Here is a 23127-nt window from a genome sequence, read left to right on the forward strand (position 1 = left end):
TCAGATAATGTATAGTATTTTTTTTTCTTAATATATATAAAAGTTTAAATTCTATTTCTACCAACAAAGGATAGTGGGGATCAAATCTATTGTAACTTTCGGTGGTTGTCAACTTTGGGAGTATACTATATAATATATATTATATTACATAGTTTTGTAAAACCGTGTTTTAATAAATTGCATTTGTGAACCTTGGATTGGGGAAGATTGCTGTAGAGACAAATTAAACTTGGTGAATTTTTATTTGTTTTATGTGAATTCGAGTTTAATTTTCGACATATTAACATATTTTATTTTATTTTATTTTTTGAAACTCTCGTCTTTAATTTTGTCTCTGTTCTTTTGTTGAGACATAGACGAAGTTACTTTAGGCTATTATAAGTGTATATTTAATTTTGCACATTTTTAAAGAAAATTTACACGTCTTTCGTCGAATTTCTGACTCCGCCATTATAAGATGGACGTATAAACATGGAATAGAGGCAATAATCCATATAATTGTACTTTAAATCGTTAAAAAAGAAAAGAAAAAAAAAAGATTAATCATATAGTAAAGTGGTGATAACTGTAAAGATAGGCCTTGTGGTATAATGTACAGCAAAAAATCTTCAAGTGCAAGTGATCAGACTTGACATGTTATTATCTTACGTACTGATAAAATAACTTGAAAAGCTGACTTAGAAAGTGAAACTCAGATTAGTTTTTACAGCTGCATGCCTTAAAAATGTGGCATTTTATAATCTTGAAATAAAACAAAGTTACCCGCTACAATAGATCGAGCATTATCTAGTTAATTTAGTTTGTAACTACTACTCTTTAACTATTCTATTCTTCAATTTTAGTATTATCTGTTTTTTTTCAGTTATGTATTATTTATCATTATTATTGTTCTCTTCTTCATAGGGGCGGAGCTAAGTGGGTGTTCAAACGAACCCAATAGCTTTTTCATAGATCCTGCATTTGTAAAAATTAAATAAATATATATGTATATTAACTTGTGAAATCCTTAACAAAATTAATTGATGGCTCAGTGGTAAGGAATGGGTCATGAAAATGCTTTCACACACTAGAGTTATGGGTTTGAAGCCTACTCTCATCAAAAAGTTTTTCTTTTTTAAAAGAAAGCATGTTTTGCGATATTTTTTTCTTCTTTAGAACCCCCAAACTCCTAATTTGTCTCTGCTTCTTCATTAATTTCAGCATGTCTTTGTCACTAATGTATTGACTTTACACATTTTTTTTGATATGCTTTAATACCTAAGTTGACGGTCTACCAAAAACAGACTATTTATACCCTCACAAGGTAAAAGTAAGGAATCGTATATATCACCTTCCCTAAATTCCACTTGTAAAATTATATTAAATATGTTATTATTTATCGTATTTTTTTATACAACAGATAAATTAAACCTGATAGTTAATATAAAAGTTTGTTGCACCGATTGTATATATAACTTTAACCCCTACATAAATAGGAGTACTAATAGTGAGTATAGTGAATTTTTACTTGGAATCCCATGCGAGCACAATGATTTTGCTCCCATATTTAGGTACTTTTTTATCATTTCACGTGCCTATAGACAAGAGTTATTATTTTAATATTTGCCAATAGGAATAATCATTGTTTTGCAACTTTAGGAAAATTAATAACCACACTATGCTTCCATTTTATAACTTTCATTATTATTTCCATTGACATGTGCATCATGATATGTCAAAACACTTGATAATACTACCAATGGTTAATGGGGAAAGTAGAATCGAGCCACTAAACTACCTCACATGATGATCCATTTTTAAGTAGTATTAATTAGGCATATATACACACACACACTCAATACTCAATATAAAGCATATATATGAAATGACTGTATAATAATTTGTTATATTATTCGTGGAGATTAACATGTGATGGTAGGTCAGTTACTGTAATTACCTATAGAAGCGGATCTACCGTAAATCTTATTGAATTAATTGAACCCAATATATATTTATTAAGAAAATTCACTAAATATTTATTAATATTTTACTATAACAACATCACGTTCTTATTATATAATAATTTGAGGTTATCATAGAAATTCATAAACTTCAAATCCTACATATGATTCTCTTTACTAGATAATCAATTAATGCTGTCATACAAATTTCTCGGTAATTACTTTATAAGTGATTTGATCAAGAAATTAACGAAAGATCAAGAAGAAGCACGAAAAAAGATCAACAATTTGGTAAAGAAAGAAAAACAATGTCAAAAGAAGCATGAAAAAGATCAAGAAATTAACGAAACCATGATATTTCTTCTAATTAATTGTTTTATTGGTTAAATAATTCAACAGAGATTAATATTTGTCCCCTCATTGTCATTGACTTGTGAAAAAAGCAAAGTGTAAATTTTTCAAACAAAGGGCTTTATTGTTAGTGGGAATATAATATATATTTAGTCCAATCAACCATGAAGGGAATAATAATCTTTACATCCATATTTTGGAAAAGCTTATAGATTACAAAGTGGAAAGGTAAAAAATGCAAAGTTTTAAAAAAGCCAAATAAAAAGAGTTTTGGAATTTTGCTTTTTGCACACTCTATGGAAAAGATACCTTTTCATAATTTGATTTGCTTTCTACTCACGCGTCAATATTTTTTTTACCCTTCTTTATGGTTCAAGTGCTCAAAAGTGGAGATGACTTTTTTTTTTGGAGTTTATATTTTTTTTCATAAAATATAACACAATACAACATATTGTTTATAGGATCATTTTTTTCTATTCAGAGTATAATTGATCGTAAAAAAGTTAGTACTCATTAAATTTTGTTTGCCAAGACATGGTTATAAATCGAGATGGGCATAATTGACGCTATAGGCAGTCATTTAGATATGATTTGATTGAAATTTAAAACAGAAACAAGAAAAAAAAAGTCGGAATTATATGATAAAAAGATTCTATATTTTCATTTAAGTAACAGTCAAACACTATCTCTTAAGTTCTTTCACTTATAGTAAAGGATCTTACTTGAAAGAGACTCTTCGCCTTTATTATTTACAGTTTACGGAAACATATAAATTTAAAGCTTAGTTCCGGCCTAATTTCATAATTTAAGAATTTAAATAATTTCTAATATTGATTTTTTTTTTATACTCAAATTGACTTGTACCTCAAGAAGTCAGACGACTTATCTAAAATTAGGAAAGATCCTATATAGTTGTGATTCTTTCACTCCTCCAAGTCCGTGGAGCCATGGAAAAGAACATAATTCAATTAGGCCAAAATGAATGATACAAAATGTTTTGAAGATATACATGCGTAATCATAGTAATTGCCTAGTCACATAATTTGTGTATCAAAGTGGTTAATTATAACTTGTAAACTATGGAATTTCCAAAAGACTTACTACTAGGTTATGTAAAGGGGAGAAGCTTGAAAGTGTGAAATATTTTTCCTCCAATTGCCTTTTTTTTTGGGGGGGGGGAGGGGGGGAGGGTAAGGCAGAATTAGAAATTTATACGAGGAGATTAAATTTTTTTAAAAATTTCAGTTATAATTTGAACATATGATCTAAAACAATTGTGAACCCCATTTATTATTATACTTGATTTTCTCTCTATGCCAAAGAAATTCAACAATTCATATATAATTTTAAAAGATCATTTTGACAAATGAATTCGATTGTACCCCTTGACATTACACTTGGGGGTGGAGTTGGATGGAAGGGAGTAGATTAATTATTCCAAAGTATTGTAGATAAATATAGACTACTATAAATTAAGCTTGAATAAGAGGGTAAATTTTTATTTTAGTCTACATATCTAAAATCCTCAATTAATTGAAGCATACATTTTGATTCCTTTGTTTGTGAATATTCATAAGTTTAATCTTCAATTAATTGAAACATACACTTTGATTCCTTTGTTTGTGAATATTCACAAATTTACTGTTATTATCATTTCTTTCACTATTTAATCGTCTACGCGTGTTATGTTAAGTTTGTACAATTGCTTCATATTTGACGGTTATATAGTTTTAAAAATAGTCTAAATATAAGATAATTCCTATCTAAAGGAATAAAAAACGTACACATTTTAAACAATTGAAGGCTAAATATTCTTAGTCAGATATCACAAAAATCAAAATAATAATTTATTATTAATTGAAGGGCATTTTTTACCCAAAAGTAATAATAGGGGTATTTTTGGATCAAAGTATTGATACAAGGGGCATTTTTGAACTAAAGTATTGATTTCAGAATATTTTTGGACCAAACTATTCGTGGAGGATATTTTTATTTAATTTCGTATAGTTTAAAGGCATTTTAACCCTAGATGAAATGAAAGCAAATATCACATTACACACAGCAAAGGGAAATTTACATTTGATGATTTGAAAAGGGGGAGCAAGAAGGACCTCTAACTCTAAGCATAAGCCTCAGAGACTGGAAGTGGATCATGAGATGATCCAATAAACACATCACCATAAATAAGCCCAGCCAATCCACCACCAATTAGAGGCCCAACCCAATAGATCCAGTTCTGTGAGAAGTCTCCAGTAACTACAGCAGGCCCAAATGATCTAGCTGGATTCATTGACCCACCACTAAATGGGCCAGCAGCCAATATATTTGCTCCAACAATGAACCCAATTGCAATGGGTGCAATTGTTCCAAGTGACCCCTTTTTGGGGTCTGCTGCAGTGGCATAAACTGTGTACACAAGTGCAAAAGTGATGACTATTTCCATCACAACTCCTTCAAATCCACTGAGCCCAGCAGCAACTCCATGAGTAGGAACAGCCTGTAAAAGCCCAAAATTTGAGGCCCATTAAGTTAGAAATTTCACCCAACCATTTTTCGACCCTCTCTTTAAAAAATAGCCATGAGTTTCAATATCCGTTTGGTGAAACTTCATGACAATTTCACTCGTAGAATTTGAAGCTCTATGGCAGTGGTTATTTTTCAGTTATAAGGGTTGAAAAGTGATTATTTTGTAGTATTATCCCTCCAACAATACCAGACTATGGACTAAATTCTTTTGGATTTTAGATTTTTCGCAAATTAACTCCTTCAGAGTTTACACGGAATATAGAAAGTACAAACATGTAGCAAGTCGTTGGAAGTGTAACTCATATGGAGTTGATTTCTAAGATGGTCACTCAACTAAATAGTTATTATCTGAGAAAGACACTTTTTTGTTGAAGAAAAATGAAATTTTGAAATAAAACGATTATTGAGTGACCCATCCGAAAAATCAACCTACTTATATGTTGGTTGTTGATCTATCACCTCTCAGAGTTTCATATTAGGATATTCTTCGACAATGTAAGTTTTTAAAGGTATTCATTTGATTTGCTCGAATAGGCCCATTAAAAAGGTAAAAGGCTTCCTATTGAAAGATTTTTTATTTTTGTGACTCAAATTGAAATTTCTAGCTAAAACTACAAAAATTCGAGCCATCCCACCATATCTCTCAATGGTCTTGGGAGATGTAAATTTAGCCACAACTATACATGTTTGCATATATATTTTAATCAAATAGTATTTATGTCCAATTATAATTACAGAAAACAGTTTCAAATAACCCCCACCCCACCCAATTCTTGAAATAATATATACCATTCCATTAGTGACAAATTTGAGGAGAAGGCAAGCAACAGTGGAGCCAAGCAATTGGGCAATCCAATAGAAGAAACCAGTCAAGATAGTTATATGGCCACCAACAGCCAATCCAAAGGTGACAGCTGGATTCAAATGGCCACCAGAAATATTGGCCGCCATTGAAACTCCAACAAACAATGCAAATGCATGTGCCACTGCAACTGCTAACAAACCAGCTGGATCAAGTGCTGCATCTGATGTCACCTTATCTGCAAAATCACTCAAAAAATAATAATAAATGAAAAGCTGTAAAATTTTGTCCGTGTGATGTGACCTACAGCTTTAGTTGCGGAATCAATCAACAAATACTGCTGATTTCATCATGATTGATATATCCCTTAGGTACGGCCACTCTCCAGATATAAAAATAAAATCATAATCAAAGCACTTGTATAGTAATTAAATGTAAAAATTGATTAAAAACGTTAATTGATATCCTGATAAAAACAGTAACTAACCTGCTATGACAAATTAAACTAGACTGATACTCGGAAAAAAAGAATCTTTACTTACTGTTAGCTATTGCAGATCCAACACCAGCAAAAACAAATAGAAGAGTGGCAATGAACTCAGCAAGGTAGGCCTTGAGTAAAGATGAATTAACAGTATCATTATAGTAACCAAATGCAATCTTCACCATTTTTGGAATTTGTTAATTAATTAACCAATTCTTGAATTTGCTAAACCTTGGTTGGTTTTCAAGTTACAGAAATAATAGCTTTATATAAAGTTGAGACTTTTCTTTTCTCTCTCTTTTTGAGATTGTGATGAAAGAAAACAAAGTCTATTGGATTAGGTATCACCGACCATATGGGACCCTATATGAGTGGAGTCCGACAAATGATTGGCGCGGGCCACCGGCTTCCTTTGATATAATAAGAACATAAAGTCACAAAAAAGATAATTTCAAATTTTGAACCTTGCGACCTTTTGTTGGTGTACAAATTTAGCTGTTGAGTATATGATTTACGACGTAACTCGTGGGATAATATGATATGAAAATATAAGTGTATGTTTTACGAAAGAGTTATTTATTATTTCATCAGTTTTAATTTATTTATCTGATTTTAAAATAATTTATATATCTGATCTTATTAATAGGACCGAGTACAACTCCCTAAGAAAATATACAACTTCCCTCTGCATTGATTATTTCAACTTATATCATAGATCTCAGATTTTATAGACTTATAGGAGTTAATGTAAGCAATAAAATAGGTGTTCTAACACATTCAGTTAACTTATTAGTTGGAGATTCCTTTTCTTTTACCCTTGAAATCTCAAAGGTTTTGCATTCAAATGTTATCCCAGTCATTGTTCCGGGGGTCTTTCTGGAATCTAAATAGCCAATACCAATCTCAAAACTTTTAATCTATTTGAATCGACTAATTTTAAATATTTTTAAATCAAAATAACTTTTAAATATTTTCATAGTATATTAATAGAACAAAAATTACTCTTTTACTTTACTATCTTAAATTTCGTGAGGTGTTAAGTCATGACATAGGAGCTTTTTACGTTACGCTTCAATAGAATGAATTATGTAAGGGGACAGACAATTGGAATATTTCAGCTGAAGAACGTGCAATTTCCATCAATACAAACAAAGTCCCTCCCAACTATATGTATAAGTGGAACATACAAGTAATATTACAATAAATACATAGAAAAAAAACAGAGAAAAACGACTACAAACACAGTGCATCCCAATATAATAAGTAAATCTATGACAGGCCACTTTTTCCTAGTTACTAGCTGGTTGTGGCACATTTACTTCCCCAACAGGAGGAAGCTGGGCTCTAAAAATTGACGAGGTTTCAAGAAGATGATGTTTTGCTTTCTCAAAATTGACAAACCCCATGAACCAGAAATCGTGACCATCGATTGTAACAATCTGAATATACCTCTCTGGTGGATTCTCTCTCATCACTATTGGGTTTATAGTGCCAATGTTTCCCAACGGTATTGCTACCTATACACACAGTTCAAAACACCAAATGTTAGTTCATGTAGCAGCAGCAGCAACCAAAATATAATGGCATAATACATCATTAATACACACACAAACTTTAATATGTACATCTAAACACCTCAACTCGTCTTTCTTGAATTCAGTTGAAGACTCCAATTACAAAATAATTATCTAAACACCTCCAAAAATCTATGTGTCACTTCAACGCCGGATTTCCACAAGATACAATGAGAAATATTCAGTTGTTAGTTAAAACCAAATTGAAGTATTTATATATGCACTCTCAAAGTTGAAATGCTTACTTACGGATTGAAATGAAGTCAAATTTGAGTATTTGTTTAGGTATTATGCCACAAATATAATTATCCCTTATTGCAAGCACATTACTTGTAATTTGTTGGCTATTGTCTATCTATCTTTAGATTAAGAAAACGAAATTCAAAAGTTTCTTTAACTTGGTGTAGAGATCAAACAAACAAATTAAAACGAATGGAGGGAATATATGTTTGGATTGTGTTACCTTGTAGTAGCTCCAGGCCTCCTGACCAGATGGAGCTTTAAAGGATAATGGTCGATCGCTGCAAAAAGCAACTTTAGTAGATGAGAGATAGAGAGTTCCAGCAACAGGACCAGTTGCTGTGGAAAGATAACAAGCAAATGTCTTTTTCAACTGCTCATTAGGATCCGCAGGGAAAATCTGCTTGTAAAGTGGCTCGAATCCTCCCTCTGTCAACGCCTTGGCTGTCAAATTAAGTTTTCCCCATGCCGCTTCTGTGACTGATGGTCCAGCTTTCACTACAATTAACATGTCCCGTATATAATTTGAGTCAAAAATGGTAAATTCACTATAACACCCTGATTTACTTTGGAACCAATTTTATATTTTACTCTTCGTAAAACTACCCGCTATATGATAGTTTGGTGAAACTTACGATTATACCAGATGTTGCGGGCGATGGTCTCAGCTTTATTACCCCAAGAATTGAACATATTAACAACAGATTCAAATGGATTGTTGCTAGACCTCTGATCAATTGGAGAATAAACAACGTAAGGCTGTGGGTGAAACTCTTCTCGTTGGTCCTCAGCTCTCCATAAGGCAGCTTTCTGATTGTCTGGATGACAAGTTGGAATTGCAGGCGGACCCATAATATGGGTGCCCCATTTTTGCTGATCTATTTCTGCTGCTTGTGGATCTGAAGAAGAAGAAGTAACAGAGGGTTTCTGAGGCTCTGATTCTTCAACTTTGGGTTGATTTTCCTCTCCTGTGCCTGTCATGATTGGATAAATTGCTGATAAATTAAAAGTATTTTTGAACTTTAAGTAGATTTTGTCTTAGATGGAGAAATAGTTATGGAGTTGATTTATATTGGATGATGAAGATGTAAACGTCCACGCGTTTTCATTTTTTGCTTCGTCAGAAAGTTTTCGGCTATGTAAAGAAAAAAAAAACGTAGCTGAATTGTCTTTTTCTCTTTCTAGTTTATAGAAGAAACATCCAGGAAATTCCATCTTCTACCCAAATATTGGATATTGACGGAAGGGTTCGCATGTTTTTTTATATATAAAAAGTTAGATAAAATAATTATTCATGAAAAATATCTTTATTAATTTTATTTTATCGTACCAAACGATTTTGAACTAAAATGAGCTTTTAGTGAGAAATGGACACTGTAATTTGTACAATTGTACTATGTTAATTCATATTTATTTGTATTATCTATGTTTGATTTAACATAATAATATCTATATCGTATGAGTTTTGTTTTCAGAGATATTATTCTTTGGTAATTTTTTTTAGGTCAATTTACTAAATCCTATAAAAATAATATGTATCTTTAATATTAATTTTTACATGATGACCTATCAGTTTGATCTTAACATTTTGATTAATTTAAAGTCATTTAAATATTTAATGATACTTAATAATAAGAATGAAGTACATATATAACAATAAATTATTTTTGATATTTTAAATTGAATAACTGAAAATAAACATTTATTTCAAATATAACAAATAAAAAAATAAAAAATATAACGAATAAGTAAAACTGCTCCCCGCCGTCCCCCCTGCCCGCACCCTCCATAACGGACGGATAACTTATAGGTTGTTTGAATTTGCATATTTTAAGTAGCTTTTGGATAAGTTACTTTTTATTTTTGGAGATATTTGAAAAGACAAGTACTTTTAACCACCTACTTTTAAATCAAAAAAATATAAACATAAATTGGATATGACTAAATTTATAAGTAACTTTAAAAAGTTAATCCAAATACCCTTATAATATATCCATTTCTTTTTAATTTCTTTTTAAGCTGGCATTTTGTCTTGTGATTTCATTTCATGATATAATATCATGAGATAAAATCAGCATTTGGATATGCAACTTTACGTTAATTTCATCTCATGATTTCATATTATGAGATGAAATTCCAAATTCATCAAAAATCATGATTTGGGAATTTTAAATCATGATATGGAATTTTTCAAATACAAAAATTAACCACAAGTTTATATTTTATAAAAATAACTCATATTTATTTTATATATATCTACTAGCCATTTGTTTCATATGTAAATAAAATTTATAATTCATACCATTACTTTGAAAATCGTTTATGTCTCATATAACGATTATTCTCTCCAATACAAAATTTATTTTTACTTCAAATCAATTCTTAGTTTACCATTTATATTCATCAAATTCATTATTTTTTATCAAAATTATTACTACTTCATTCAAACCAAACGATTATTCTCTCCAATACAAAAATTATTTTTACTTCAAATCAATTCTTAGTTTACCATTTATATTCATCAAATTCATTATTTTTTATCAAATTTATTACTACTTCATTCATGCCTTATCGTAGTATTCTAAATCTACTTTTTCACACATCAAATGTTCTTTTAATTACTTTATGCAAAGAGACATGTCTATCGTTAAATAACTCTTTGTCATTCTTAGGCTCTTTTTCACTTCTCATGTAGTCTTACAAATGATATCACACTCATTTAATAGAAATATGATTGTCGACTCATTGAGAAAAGTTTCATTAAAGAGGGCCAGTGGACATTTTTATAGATAAGTTTTATTTAAGAGAGATTAATGGTATTGGTTGATTATATTAATAGTAAATTGGTAGATAAATATTTAGTTGAAATTAATAAATAATTGGTGTTTTTATAAAATATAAAAATTTGGAGTTATTTTTAAATTTTTAAAACTTCCCAAGTTCTAGTTTTTTTAGAATGCCAAGTAATGACAAGTTCTATGGATAAACACAAGTTCCCAAATATTTTTCAAGTTTTTTTTAAAAATTAGTTAGGGCCAAACGCTCACTTAATCGAAACTTCAGAGTAAATATCAGGGGCGGAGCTACAGCTTAGCAAGGGTCGTCAGGCGAACACCTTCGTCGGAAAATTAGAGGTAAAATATTTCTATTATGTGGATATATAAATAAATGAACACTCTTAAGCACAACAAAGATTGATAGCCTGGTGGTTATTGTGCTCATTCAAGTCCTTAAGGTCCGTGGTCTAACCCCCGTCAGCATTTTGCGTTTTTAACGCAGTTTTTTCAAAAATAAAAAAGGAAACAAGGGTTTTTAATACAATTTTTCAAAAATAAAGAAGGAAATAAATATAAATCGTTGCTTCCTAAAATTATCATAGTCCTAAGAAATTATATTTAAAAATAAAATTAAAGCTTACTTTCCACTATTATTTTTAAACTATTTTATTTTTAGAAAATGTAAAATATTTCAACAATTTTCTTCAATTTTAAAACATTCACTTATTTTAAATTATATAAAAAAAAAGTTTCAATAGTTCACTTAATATGAACTAGAGGAAGTGTATTCAACTAATAGCTAAAATTGTTTTTCTTGACTTTTCTATGTTAGTTTTGATTTATACCATTGATAGTTTTATAATTTAAGTTTTCGTATGATTTTTTTTTGAGACAAAGTTATCGTATGATTTAGTTAAATTATATGTAATTTAATTTTAAGTTTGGATGCACCCATTCATTAGTAAAAAAAATGTTTTGTGCACCACTTTGAGAAAAAAAATTATTTCCTCTTTTAAAGTTTAAACATACTTAATGAAATTTCTGGTTCGGCCATTAATAAATATCTAAAATCAAGTGTGAAACCGAAGCAAAGTCAACAAAGCAATTGACCAAAATGTGGTCCAAACTCCAAAATTTGAAACAGGTTGTTTAAAAAGGCCGGTGTCGATGCATAGCTTGATGGAGTAAGTACAATAATGTCATTATTGCACCATTCATTTAACCGGTCTAATTAATAGTAGAGTAAGAATTTTGATTAAAGAATCTCAAAATATCAAAAATTAAAATTGCATAGAAATTAATAAATATTTATATTCTCTCTCTATATATATTATTTATTTAATTATATAATATAATTTTTCATAAAAAAGTATTGATGGACACCTTTCTGGTATATGTAGCTCTGCCATTGTAATCAATAGTACCAAACATTCATATGCTTGGTGGTGAGATCCATTTATTTTTTCGATGCGTGCATGATACATATTGTTTTTGTTGTTTTTTTTTAAAAAAAAAATCTCAAAAATTTCATTAAGATAGTTTCATGAGTTAAATTATTCTCAAGAGTGTTATGGACAAAGAAGAAGCAAATATGAGAAGTATTTAGAATCAAAGCATAGAGCAGCATGACATTTTTTATCTAATAGGTGAAAAGAAGGCATTTTTGAGCCATTTATCATACATTAAAGATATTTTTAAAATTATTTTTCGATACTTGTTACATTGTCACTTCCACTTTATTTAGATGGTTGTTACGTATTATTTCTAATGTATCGTATTGTATTGTATTATATGTTTTTAATGAATACAGTATTTGAATAGACTGTATCGTTCTTCATCGTTACATAATGTCACACATTCATAATTTGAATGGTAAATCTACAAAAAAAAGTAAGGTACAAGGTAAAACTACTATAAAAATGTAGGATAAAAGATAAAACTGAATTATTAAATGATAAATAAAAATAAAATGAGAAGAAAATATTAAGATAACGATGTGATCACACCAAATTGGTCGTTAGCTAAAATTGATCTTTTCATCGTTACCTAACAATAGATTTAAACTATACAATACAATAAAATTTAAATAACAATCAAAACAAATATTGTATTTAAACTAACAATACAATATAATAGGAAATAACCATCCAAACAAGGTGTTAAGTTACCCCTCCCCCCTGTTTCTTTGGTTAAAATTCTGACCAATTATTTTTTTCAACAAAAAGTTGTGACCAAAATCAACAGCATAAATGCAAAAGAGTGACAGGTGAAATTAAATAGCATCTCATTCAATGTTCTCAACTACATTAAAGTTAAGCAATTCAATTCTTTGCAGCTAACTTTGGTCCCATCTCTTTCTGGTAATTTCTACTACTATATATCTTTTATATATGTTTAGTGTTTGTGTGTATGTTTTTCAATTTCTTCAAGATAGATAATTTAGTATGGTCCAATTTATTTATTTGAAAACCCCATTAAAGAAATCATTCATATATTCTTCTTGTAGCCCATTTATCATAATCTTTATCCAACCCCCATGCTAAAAGAATTTTTCTTTTTCTTTTTTCTTGATTTTGTTAAATATGTATGTTTTACATGTTATGTGTTTGTAGTGTATTCAAGAATATAATGTGAGATATCAGAGTCTTTTTTCTAGTGAAAGAAACAATGAATGGTTTAGTAAAAGATGATAATCAAAGAAGAGTTGGGAAGAAACAAAATGGAAGTTCTTGGAAATGTGCATATGGTTATTCTCAGCACAGGCGATGTAAAAGGTTCGATTTTTGGGATTTTTTAGATAGTATAGACGGCAGATGTATAATATATGTATCTATGTGTAGTTGTGTTTAAGTAGTGTATAATTTATGTATATCGGCTTTGGGGATGTATATATTTTTGGTTGAGCGGTCAAATGTGTTGAAAGCCCTTTTTTTTCTTCTCATATGTGTTTGTCTTGTTTTGCATGATCCTTAGCTTCTTAGATGATTACTCATGGGTGGAAACAGGTAGGGTTAAGGGGTTCGGGTCGCGGAAAATTACACCGTTTATATATGATTAAAGTTATTTTTATGTATATATTGTGGATGTTGAATCCTTTTGAATTCTTTGTGTGTTTACTTTTTCATATTTTGAACCTCTTTAGTGAAATAAGAGAAATTCTGGCTTCGCCTATGATAGAGCTAGAGGGGTGGAAGGGGTTCACTCTAACTCCCTTCGTTATAAGTTATAGTGTATATACAAGGTCAAATTTTGCCTTTATCTACGCATAGTAGATATTGAACCGTCCTTGGTGAAAATCATGTCTCCACCACTCGTTTAGATATAGCAATAGCTAATGAGATATGAAATTTTGTGGAGCCTTGGAGTAACTGGTAAAGTTGTTGTCATGTGACCAGAAGGTCACGTGTTCAAGCCTTGAAAACAGCCTATGGCAGAAATGCAAGGTAAGGCTGCGTAAAATAGACCCTTGTGGTCGGGCCCTTCCCCAGACCTTGCGCATAGCGGGAGCTTAAGTGCACCGGGCTGCCCTTATTGCTACTTCAAAAACAAGTTGTCTTTTCTTGTCTAAATGACTAAATCTTGTTTTGTTTCTTTGTAATTCCAACTTGTAAGAGACTAAGTCTTCAATGACATACTCAATATTGTATCTTTCTCTTACCATTTTTCTTTCGAGTACAAACACTTGAAATTCATAAGATCTTCTGAATTTTCTACAGTTCTTGGATTCCAAACGAGAGTAGAACTTTCCCCCTCCTCAACTTATTGAGTTTCTCCGTGATCAGTAAGGTTCGATTGAATAATAAACTTTAACTTGAGTGTGAACTCATTTGATATGTTGACTTGGCCTCATAGGGTTGTACATTCATGTTAACAAGAGGAACATGATATCTGGTTTATGAAAAAAAGGAAAGATTGTTAGATTAGTTTATCAGCAAATCTTCTGAAATAAACACAATTTTTTTTTATTGTTACCACTTCATTTTAGCTTAAACTATACAGTTGCTCGAATTAGGATAAATTGGATTTGACTATTGTAAGCATTCCTAGGGAATCTTGTGTAGTTCATTCTTTAATTGGTACCTTCAATGTGCATGAGCTACATTTGAGTTGTGTGGTTGGCCTTCTAAGTTGGTTATGCTTTTGTCTCAGTGCTTCCGACAAAATCACTGCTCTATCAAAAGGCGGAGACAGGCGATCCGTAAAAAAAGAATTGAATGAACCACCTGTAAGAGCTTTATATTTTCTTCCTTTGTATTGAAATTTGAGGGTTGATTTCTTATATTGCCACTCAACTAATAGTTACTATTATCTCAGAAAGTCACCTATCCTCTTGATTCCAATTTTTTTCAACAAGGAAAATGTGTTTCTAAAATAATAACTATTAGTTGAGTGATCATCTGAGAAATCAACTCTGGAATTTGATGATCATTTGTTTCGGATTTACATCTTCACAGGGCTGGCTGTTTCGAATGTTAACATTTGTATATTTTGAGAAATGACGAAGTTTGATTAGACAAGTACATGGCATGAGCAGATATATTCTTGAATATGCAGGTATTGCCACCTTCAACAAGGAGTTGTAAAGCAAGTCCATTACATGAATTCTCCAAAACTATCAGCAAAGAGGAAGTTCCAGAACACAGAGCCTCCTTGGAAAAAGATGTAAACGAATCACTCAACTTCTTTTACCCATTATATGCAGTCAATTCCCTTATCATTTTTTCCGGTATCCATATTTGAATGCTTTACTGAGTCATCAACGTAGGCAGGATCTTAATGAAATAGCTATCTTGAATTTAAGTCTAAAATGAACTTTGTTTTCCATATCAGAAAATTTATATCCACATATATAAATGGAAATGAGGCAAATATTCCATAGTATACAGATTGACGAGTACTTCTACATCATCGTGTTTCTCCTACTACACCTTATTTTGAGGGATAATTTGTATCTCATTACTTGGAATGCAGTACATCTAAGTTTCATTTGTAAGTCAAAAGTAACTGCTCAAAAACACTATTCATCCAGTTGACAAATTCTCTTTTACTTAAACCAATATGCTCAGATCGAACTGTTACAAATGCGTTTGCAACAAGAAAAATCAATGCGTATGGTGCTTGAGAGGGCAATGGGACGAGCTTCTAGCACGTTGTCTCCTGGACATAGGCATTTTGCTGCTCAGGTACTTGACGTTTGACAACTAACCATTTGACTCTCTCTCTTTAGACCTTTGAGTTGTTTGGTAAAATATAAGAAATGGAGCACAAATGTGATGATTTTTTACTCTTGAAATCTGCTGTCTACGGTTCTGAAGATCCAGGTGGCCTTGACTTTGAGTTTTCCCATAAAATTCTTGTATATATTTAGTATGTATACTTTGTCTAAAATCTCTCATTCTTGCTTTAACTTGAGAATTTACTATGGTCATTCCTTATCGTCTCTTTTTTCTGAAGTTTTTTTCCATGTCAAGTAAAAAAATCAATGGCGCCTGATAACACAACTGATTAGAGTACGTTACTGATTAAAAGAATATTTAGGTAATTGAAATTTTAAACTAACGTGGTTTCACTCTTTGGGTCTAAAATTGTCTACAAGGCTGACAACATAGAATATTGCTCATTTTCAACTCCAAACCTTGACTCTGCTGAACTTCGTTAAGTTTAATATTGGTCTTCTTCTCATTTCAGACAAAAGAGTTGATAGCTGAGATTGAATTACTTGAAGAAGAGGTTGCAAACCGCGAGCAGCAGGTCCTTTCTCTGTACAGGAGCGTTTTTGAAGAATGCGTTAGCCGGCCTTCTTCTGAGCAAAGTTCGGTCATGACTTCTCCAGCACATAATAAAGTTGAGTCAAGAAAACACCCAAGTATAATATCAAGTGCCTTTTGCTCGTCCAAAAAGTTCCCTTTGCGGACATTCCAAGCTCTTGCTTCCATAAATGACTTGGGAAATAGAAACTTGCTGCAGTCGAAATCAAGACATACTTCATTTTATAATAGTAAAGCTAATCCACACATTCAGAAAAGTTGTTCAGAGCATGCTAAGGTAAGTTTTCTAATTCTTGCTCTGCATATTGGATTTTTTTTTTTATAATCCCTTCTAAGAAGAGTATGTTTTATTCCAAATAATAGCATCTTCTTCTGACAGACTTCGAAATGGTGACATGATACGCTTAGAGATTTAAGAAATAAATGGTTTTTAAACCTTTTTATTATGTCCTCACATTTTGGAACCCTTGAATCCTAAGAGTATGAAAAGTTCCGCTCAAGTGGCCACCCCTTAAGACCGCGGTTGGTGTCTTAAGAAAGACACAACTACATAAGCTAATGGTAGCAGTGTATTTTCCGCTTATGATAGACACTACATAAGCGGGATGGCCACTTAAGACCCTAAAAGCTAGCTCAAGAGGGGAGGGTTGCTCAAGTCCATATAAGCAAACCACCAACGCATTCATGATCCATTTTAAGCTGATGTGGCATGTATTTTCAGATTTTCTCAATAAATTTTACGCCACATCAAATTTTTCGTAGGAATTTTGTGGGGTTTGAGCCAGAAATATTTTTAGGTGATAATGGTATACTTTAGTGACTTTTAGGTGACAAAAATAGATAAATGACTTGTGTGAAATTGAAACTTAGTTGGATGACCATCATTAAAGTTCAATCCCAATTATGTCAAAGAAAAACCCTTTTACTTGTAGAGCTTTCATTAATTTTTTTCCCTCTAGTTCATGCAGGATATTTTTTCCACGTATCAATTCGTGTTATTTTCTATCAATTGTGGCAGGAGCAAGGGCAGGTAACATTAATGGAAAAATCTCCTCTGGCACGAACTCTTAAAGATCATCTCTACCAATGTCCCAGTAAGTTGTCTGAGGAAATTGTAAGGTGCATGGCTGCAGTATACTGTTGGCTCCGTATTACAGAATCGACAAGTACTGAACAAAAGCGGTCACATTTTTCATCAAAGTCATCTACTAATGTCATAATTCCACAGCATGATATTAAAGAGGAGAGAGATTGGTTTTGCAAATCAACAATTGAAATATCTTGGATAGCGACAGACAAGAATAACGTCTCTCGTGCATCTTATGCAATCAGTAACTACAGGTGCATTTCTTTGATAGCATAAAAGCAGCTTAAGCTGCATAAGTTAAGTTAGTCTTAAGTTCTACTCCCACTTCTGTCTGTAGTCTTTCTTGAATTACATGATGGTTGTTTCTCCTATTTTAATGATTTGTTTGTCCCGGAGCCACTACCGTGTCAGAATTATGTTATGCTCCAAATTGTAGCCTGGAAAAGGGGACGTCGGGTTAAGTTTTGGCACACGTAGAGCTCTTTTTTTCATGTAGAAGTGTAAATAACTACAAATCAGTACTAGCAGCCATTACATTTGAAGACCAACCTATGTAGAAGACAGAATAAGCACTCTCGGGAAAGCTAATCAAAGTTATCCTTATAAAGTTATCCCCTCCTAAAAGAAGGAAACAAGAACAAATCAAAGGATCTTATCATAATTATGGACAGATTCTGTGTTTTGATGGAATTCTTAAATGCTGGCTAATATCATTTACCTGACAAGTCATCAGCGAATACCCGGAAAAGCTCGAAATATTGTGCATTTTCTCACTAACCAATAGCATTATGTTTAATCTGGATCATTTTGTCAACCACCATCTCTTTTAGACATTAAAGAGTTTTGACCCTACTGGATAAGCTTTTACGGTATTACAGTTGTGGATATGGCCAGATTTAAAAAGAAGTAACAAGTGGAATTGCTATATCCTGACCAGACGTTAGATCCTCTTGCAATGCTCAACAACTTTTCTAATATTTATAGGTACAATGTACCAAGTTAGAAAGACCTTGGTGCTTCAACTCGATACTCAATAGACAATAGAAACAATTTAGATGAAAGATTCATAGTCTGCTAACAGTCTCAACCTCTTGATATCATTTTATTTTCTTTTTTGGTGCAATGCGTGCTACATATGCAGGTTCATCTTTGTATAGCAAAGATGCCTACAAAGCACAAAGCAGATTGTGTGAGAATCTTTGGTCTGACATGTAGTTTGGTTTTGATCTTTCAGAGTTTTGGTGGAGCAATTGGAAAGAGTGAATCTCAATCAGATGGAAACCAATAACAAAATGGCATTTTGGATCAACTTGTACAATTCCTTAGTTATGCATGTAAAGATGGCTCTTACTTGCAGAGTGTCTTCTTTTCGATCAGTTTATTATGTTTTTTTACATCTCTTTCTTATCGTCTTATCCAGGCATACCTGGCATATGGAATACCACAGAACTCTCTTAGAAGGTTGGCGTTGTTTCACAAGGTAGTCTAAGTTACTTTGTGTCATTTCCTTCTATTCTTTTCGTTTATACTAGAATTAGAATTCATTGTTTCTTTTCATGCATGTATTTTTTGAGTATTTGAATCATCATTTGCTTCTCTGTATAGTGCAGGCTTCTTACAATGTTGGAGGCCAGGTCATAAGTGCAAATGCCATTGAACAGTCAATTTTTGGCTTGCGTACGCCTCGGATAGGACGGGTATTCACTATTCTGATCTAGAGTGATTAAAAATTTGCAGTTAAGGAAATAGCAGGGATAACATAATTAGAAATGACTTTGGACCCTTCCTCTTTTTGCTCATCATATATAATAATAATTGCACAAAATAATTCTCTGAACTACTTTTTTGCTCTGACCATCTCTTAAGTTGCTATTTTTTCCTTCTCACCCTTATGCTATAAGAACAATTGTTCCTCAATCTTACAGTAGTCTGGCATATAAATATCTTCTAATATGTGCTTCATCAAGAAACTGGCTGGTTGAAAAGCCTAAAGATAACAAGAAACTGGCTGAACTCCTATCAAATGTATGTACTAGCAACAAAACTGTAGTAAATTCATTGATAATTACTTCAACAACAGTTGGTGATTTCTCATTCTTATCAAGATTTTGATTTTTCATTGGTTAATATTTTCTAGTCATGTTTGTAAATGACACACTTTCAGTTGATAAAGTATATTTTTGCTCAAACTACAGTGGTTGGAGACCATTCTGTCAACTGCATTATGGAAAAGATCAGGAGAAGAAAGGCAACTCGTCAGTTCAAAATTTGCCCTTCAAGAGTTCCAGCCCCTTGTTTGCTTTGCTCTATGCAGTGGCGCTGTTTCCGATCCCATGGTGAGTAGTTGTGTTTCCTCATTGTATTGGTTTTTTGTTTTTCTTGTATAGAAGCACGGGAGCTTCTTCCAATCTCTTGGTAAGTACTTAAATTTTCTCCTTATATTGGTCATAAAGCAACAATATCAGTCTTCCTGAGGACTTTTTGGAAGATTTGAAGCAAAACGGACACATGGGAAACCTATCAACATACATTGTATCTAAAGCAAATAGTATTTCCTTGTATATTTCCTGGCATATATGAACGTCTCAATTATCGAGTGCTGTTCTTAGCTCAAGAATGCTGCTTTTCGTTTTCCTTTTCTCTAACACGTGCATATTAGGCTTTACATTAGCTCCTCCACCTTCTATTCTGCATGCCACAACATTCCAACGTATGTATTTACTTTGTAGCTTTCGTGTGTTTCTTTATTGGAGAAAGGGACTGCTGTTCCAAGTCAGAAAGCTAAACGTCTAACACTTTCTTCGGTTTCTTCTTGTCTAGCTGAAAGTGTATACAGCCTCAAATATTGTAGAGGAACTGGAAGCAGCAAAGAAAGAGTTCCTACAGGCTAATATCATTGTAAAGAAGTCGAAAAGAGTATTCTTGCCTAAGGTTCTTGAAAGATACGCGAAGGAAGCTAGTATTCCATCCGATGATCTTCTTAATTGGGTCATGGAAAATGTCGAAAAGAAGCTTTGTGATTCCATACAGAAATGTATCAATAGAAGAACCAATAAAAAGGTGTCTCAGATAATCGATTGGCTACCTTACTCTTCAAGATTCCAATATGTAATTTCTAAAGATTTTACGGAGAAGCCATGGTGGGCATATTAGTTGCTGAATGATGTAGAGAAAATCTTGAGTTGATCTTTACCAAAAAGGCAGATTAAAAGGTGAGCTAGAAAGGCCAAACTAATTTTCAAGGAAATGGTTGTTCATTCCTTCAATTTGTAGGATTCTGATTTGTTCTGATAATTAAGTGAATGTACATTGACTTCAATTACTTAGGTATCCAAACTTTTAATTTGTGAAGTGCAAGTTATGTGTGTATATATATTAGGTGAACTGATACATCTTATGCTACTGCTACTGCATTGTTTTTGTCTAGTTTCTGACCAACAGTTTATAGGGGAGTGAGAAAAAGAGACTTGAGAAAACCGTGAAGGATATGGTATAGCGGTGAAGTAGGATGAGAATCATGAGAGATTACAAACCAATTCATGAGGTTGAAAACCTTATTATTTGAATTTGTACTTAAGAATTGCTTCTTTAGAGGGTGTTTTCATTTATAAGTTGGTCAAACTAGTTTATACATACTTTTTGACTTGTTTGCGTGTGTTGGTATGCACCAAAAGATATTTTAAGCTAAAATAAGAAATTGGTCTCATTCAACTTATGATTTTTCAGCTTATAAACACAATTACGTTGATCGAATATTGCACATTTTTTAACCTTGATATATTTTGTAATCTCTAAAATACTTTTTCCCAAAACAAAATCTCTAATTTTGTCTTCTATTTCCACAATTTGTAATTCTTCGTGTAAAAATATTTTAAAATTTTGTATTTTTTTGTAAATGACGCTAATGACATTTCAATCATTTTAACATACAAAGTATTTATCAACAATTATATTAAATATTTCAATTGCTTACTATCAATTTTTAGTACTTGTGTTCAAACATTTAATGATTTAATCATAAAATTAATTTCAGCTCCTAAATCTTCTTATTTTTAATTCATTCTTGTCGTCTTTTCATGATATAAATATAAATCCAATTTTAATTTGATTTGTTTGTGGGATCCGCACGATCCACGGCATTCGCCATGTTATGACATTAATCTAGACTATCTAATCCAAGATAAATTGTGTTAATAATGTCTTTTTAAATAGTTTTTACAAATTTTTTTCATCAAAAATGTTTTTTAAAAATTTCTTTGATCCCAAAATTTGAAATATCATATTCTCACGCAATATATAGAGTTTAACAAACAATTGATATTTCTAGAGTCTAGAATTTGTGTGCTCTTTTGGTTTTTTTTTTCAGTTTTTCACTCGGTGTTTGGAGTTCGAAGAGTCCAGATTAAATTCGAATCGTGTATTGCAGATTTCATTCGGGATGACGCTTCCAATAAGATTTTCTACATGCTCAGGATTCAATCTCAAGACCTTTGATTAAGGGGTGAAGCAATTTCATCATTGCACCACAACTCATGTTTGTAAGTGTACTCTTATGTTAGTTATCAGGCATTAGTTTTAAGGTCCGAAATATTTTTAATTTTGGTAAGCATATTAATACCTTTTTTTTGCCAAAAAAGATACATAGAAAGTGATATTTATTTCTCATATGCCTTTTCTTTCTTCCATTTTGTTTTTTAAGAGCGAGGGTCAAAACACATTTAAAATATTTTGATTTTTTGAGTTTTATTTATGAACTACGATGTGTAAGTTTTTTACTTAAACTATCATCAATTATTTATCAAAAAATATTTCAACTATCAATTATTCATTTTTACTACCTGAAATATCACAATCGTTCAAGCAGAAAAAATGAACAATTGATAGTTGTGTTTTGATAAATAATTAGTACTTGGTGATAGTTTTAAATAAAAAAATCGCACATACTTGATAATTCAAATATGAAATTCAAAAAATTAAAACACTTTAGGTGTATTTTTGACAATTAATGCTTTTCCAAAGAACAAGAGTACAAATTGATTTTTAGTTCACCATTACTAGTCCATCACCTAAAAGAGAAAAAGTAAAAAAAACAAACAAAAAAAAACATATTCCTCATAGGCATGCCATGGTTTTTTTTGTATTCCCTCCATTTTAATTTTTTGTTTACTTTAGGTTTATTTTTTTTACTGATTTAGTAATCCTTTAATTTCAACATTCTAAGTATCATACTTAAAATTATACGATTGTATACACCCTCCTTTCACGTTTATTTATTCATGTTTGAGTTAACACACCACTTACGAAATAACAAATATAACGATATTTTTTTAAAAGAAAAATGAAACGATTTTTTTTCATTCAAGATTGACCATACATATCAATGCTCTAAATAAATTTTTTTGATAAAACAAATAACCTTTGACTTGTGAAATGCTTGACCAAACATACTATTAAAAGTTTTTTGGTTCATAACACTATCTTTTTCAATAAATAATTTTTTTATTATCAATGAAAAATATGTACATACACATCATCGATTCTCTTATGACTCTATTTGTGCTGATCACATTGGCTATAT

The 23127-nt window shown here is 31.4% G+C and overlaps 3 protein-coding genes across 4 annotated transcripts; 1 reads left to right on the plus strand and 2 right to left on the minus strand.

Moving 5' to 3' along the window:
• Window positions 1–4248: 4248 nt before the first annotated feature.
• On the minus strand, window positions 4249–6365 carry LOC129888512 (probable aquaporin TIP-type RB7-18C). Its single transcript, XM_055963475.1, has 3 exons — window positions 6162–6365; window positions 5607–5857; window positions 4249–4788 (listed from the first exon to the last, which is right to left on the minus strand). The coding sequence occupies exons 1-3, from the start codon at window positions 6286–6288 to the stop codon at window positions 4411–4413; spliced, it is 756 nt and encodes a 251-aa protein (XP_055819450.1). The 5' UTR covers window positions 6289–6365; the 3' UTR covers window positions 4249–4410.
• An 850-nt stretch (window positions 6366–7215) lies between these two features.
• LOC129889842 (GEM-like protein 5) lies at window positions 7216–9083 on the minus strand. Its single transcript, XM_055965301.1, has 3 exons — window positions 8553–9083; window positions 8141–8415; window positions 7216–7620 (listed from the first exon to the last, which is right to left on the minus strand). Exons 1-3 carry the CDS (start codon window positions 8896–8898, stop codon window positions 7393–7395), a joined length of 849 nt encoding a protein of 282 aa, XP_055821276.1. The 5' UTR covers window positions 8899–9083; the 3' UTR covers window positions 7216–7392.
• A 4049-nt stretch (window positions 9084–13132) lies between these two features.
• On the plus strand, window positions 13133–20906 carry LOC129889843 (uncharacterized). Of its 2 annotated transcripts, none has more exons than XM_055965302.1 (11): window positions 13133–13468; window positions 14844–14919; window positions 15249–15356; window positions 15761–15877; window positions 16383–16739; window positions 17481–17803; window positions 18784–18883; window positions 18970–19029; window positions 19160–19246; window positions 19745–19885; window positions 20370–20906. In XM_055965302.1, the coding sequence occupies exons 1-11, from the start codon at window positions 13362–13364 to the stop codon at window positions 20700–20702; spliced, it is 1809 nt and encodes a 602-aa protein (XP_055821277.1). In that variant the 5' UTR covers window positions 13133–13361; the 3' UTR covers window positions 20703–20906. The 2 variants fall into 2 exon arrangements, with proteins under 2 accessions (XP_055821277.1, XP_055821278.1); XM_055965303.1 differs by lacking the exon at window positions 20370–20906 and adding an exon at window positions 20209–20350.
• The last annotated feature ends 2221 nt before the right edge of the window (window positions 20907–23127 follow it).

The sequence above is a fragment of the Solanum dulcamara genome, chromosome 5 (assembly GCF_947179165.1).
Source record: "Solanum dulcamara chromosome 5, daSolDulc1.2, whole genome shotgun sequence".
In the NCBI taxonomy this organism is placed as follows: Eukaryota; Viridiplantae; Streptophyta; class Magnoliopsida; order Solanales; family Solanaceae; genus Solanum; species Solanum dulcamara.

Bases quoted from the DNA above. Each gene is read 5' to 3' on its own strand.
- LOC129888512 (XM_055963475.1), bottom strand. From the start codon at position 6,288: ATGGTGAAGATTGCATTTGGTTACTATAATGATACTGTTAATTCATCT. The intron at 5,858-6,161 runs GTAAGTAAAGAT...GTGATTTTGCAG, and splicing joins TGGATCTGCAATAGCTAACA to ATAAGGTGACATCAGATGCA. The intron at 4,789-5,606 runs GTATATATTATT...GGGCTTTTACAG, and splicing joins AATTTGTCACTAATGGAATG to GCTGTTCCTACTCATGGAGT.
- LOC129889842 (XM_055965301.1), bottom strand. From the start codon at position 8,898: ATGACAGGCACAGGAGAGGAAAATCAACCCAAAGTTGAAGAATCAGAG. The intron at 8,416-8,552 runs GTAAGTTTCACC...TGTTAATTGTAG, and splicing joins CCGCAACATCTGGTATAATC to TGAAAGCTGGACCATCAGTC. The intron at 7,621-8,140 runs GTAACACAATCC...CTGTGTGTATAG, and splicing joins AGGCCTGGAGCTACTACAAG to GTAGCAATACCGTTGGGAAA.
- LOC129889843 (XM_055965302.1), top strand. From the start codon at position 13,362: ATGAATGGTTTAGTAAAAGATGATAATCAAAGAAGAGTTGGGAAGAAA. The intron at 15,357-15,760 runs GTAAACGAATCA...CAATATGCTCAG, and splicing joins GAGCCTCCTTGGAAAAAGAT to ATCGAACTGTTACAAATGCG. The intron at 19,030-19,159 runs GTAGTCTAAGTT...TGTATAGTGCAG, and splicing joins GGTTGGCGTTGTTTCACAAG to GCTTCTTACAATGTTGGAGG.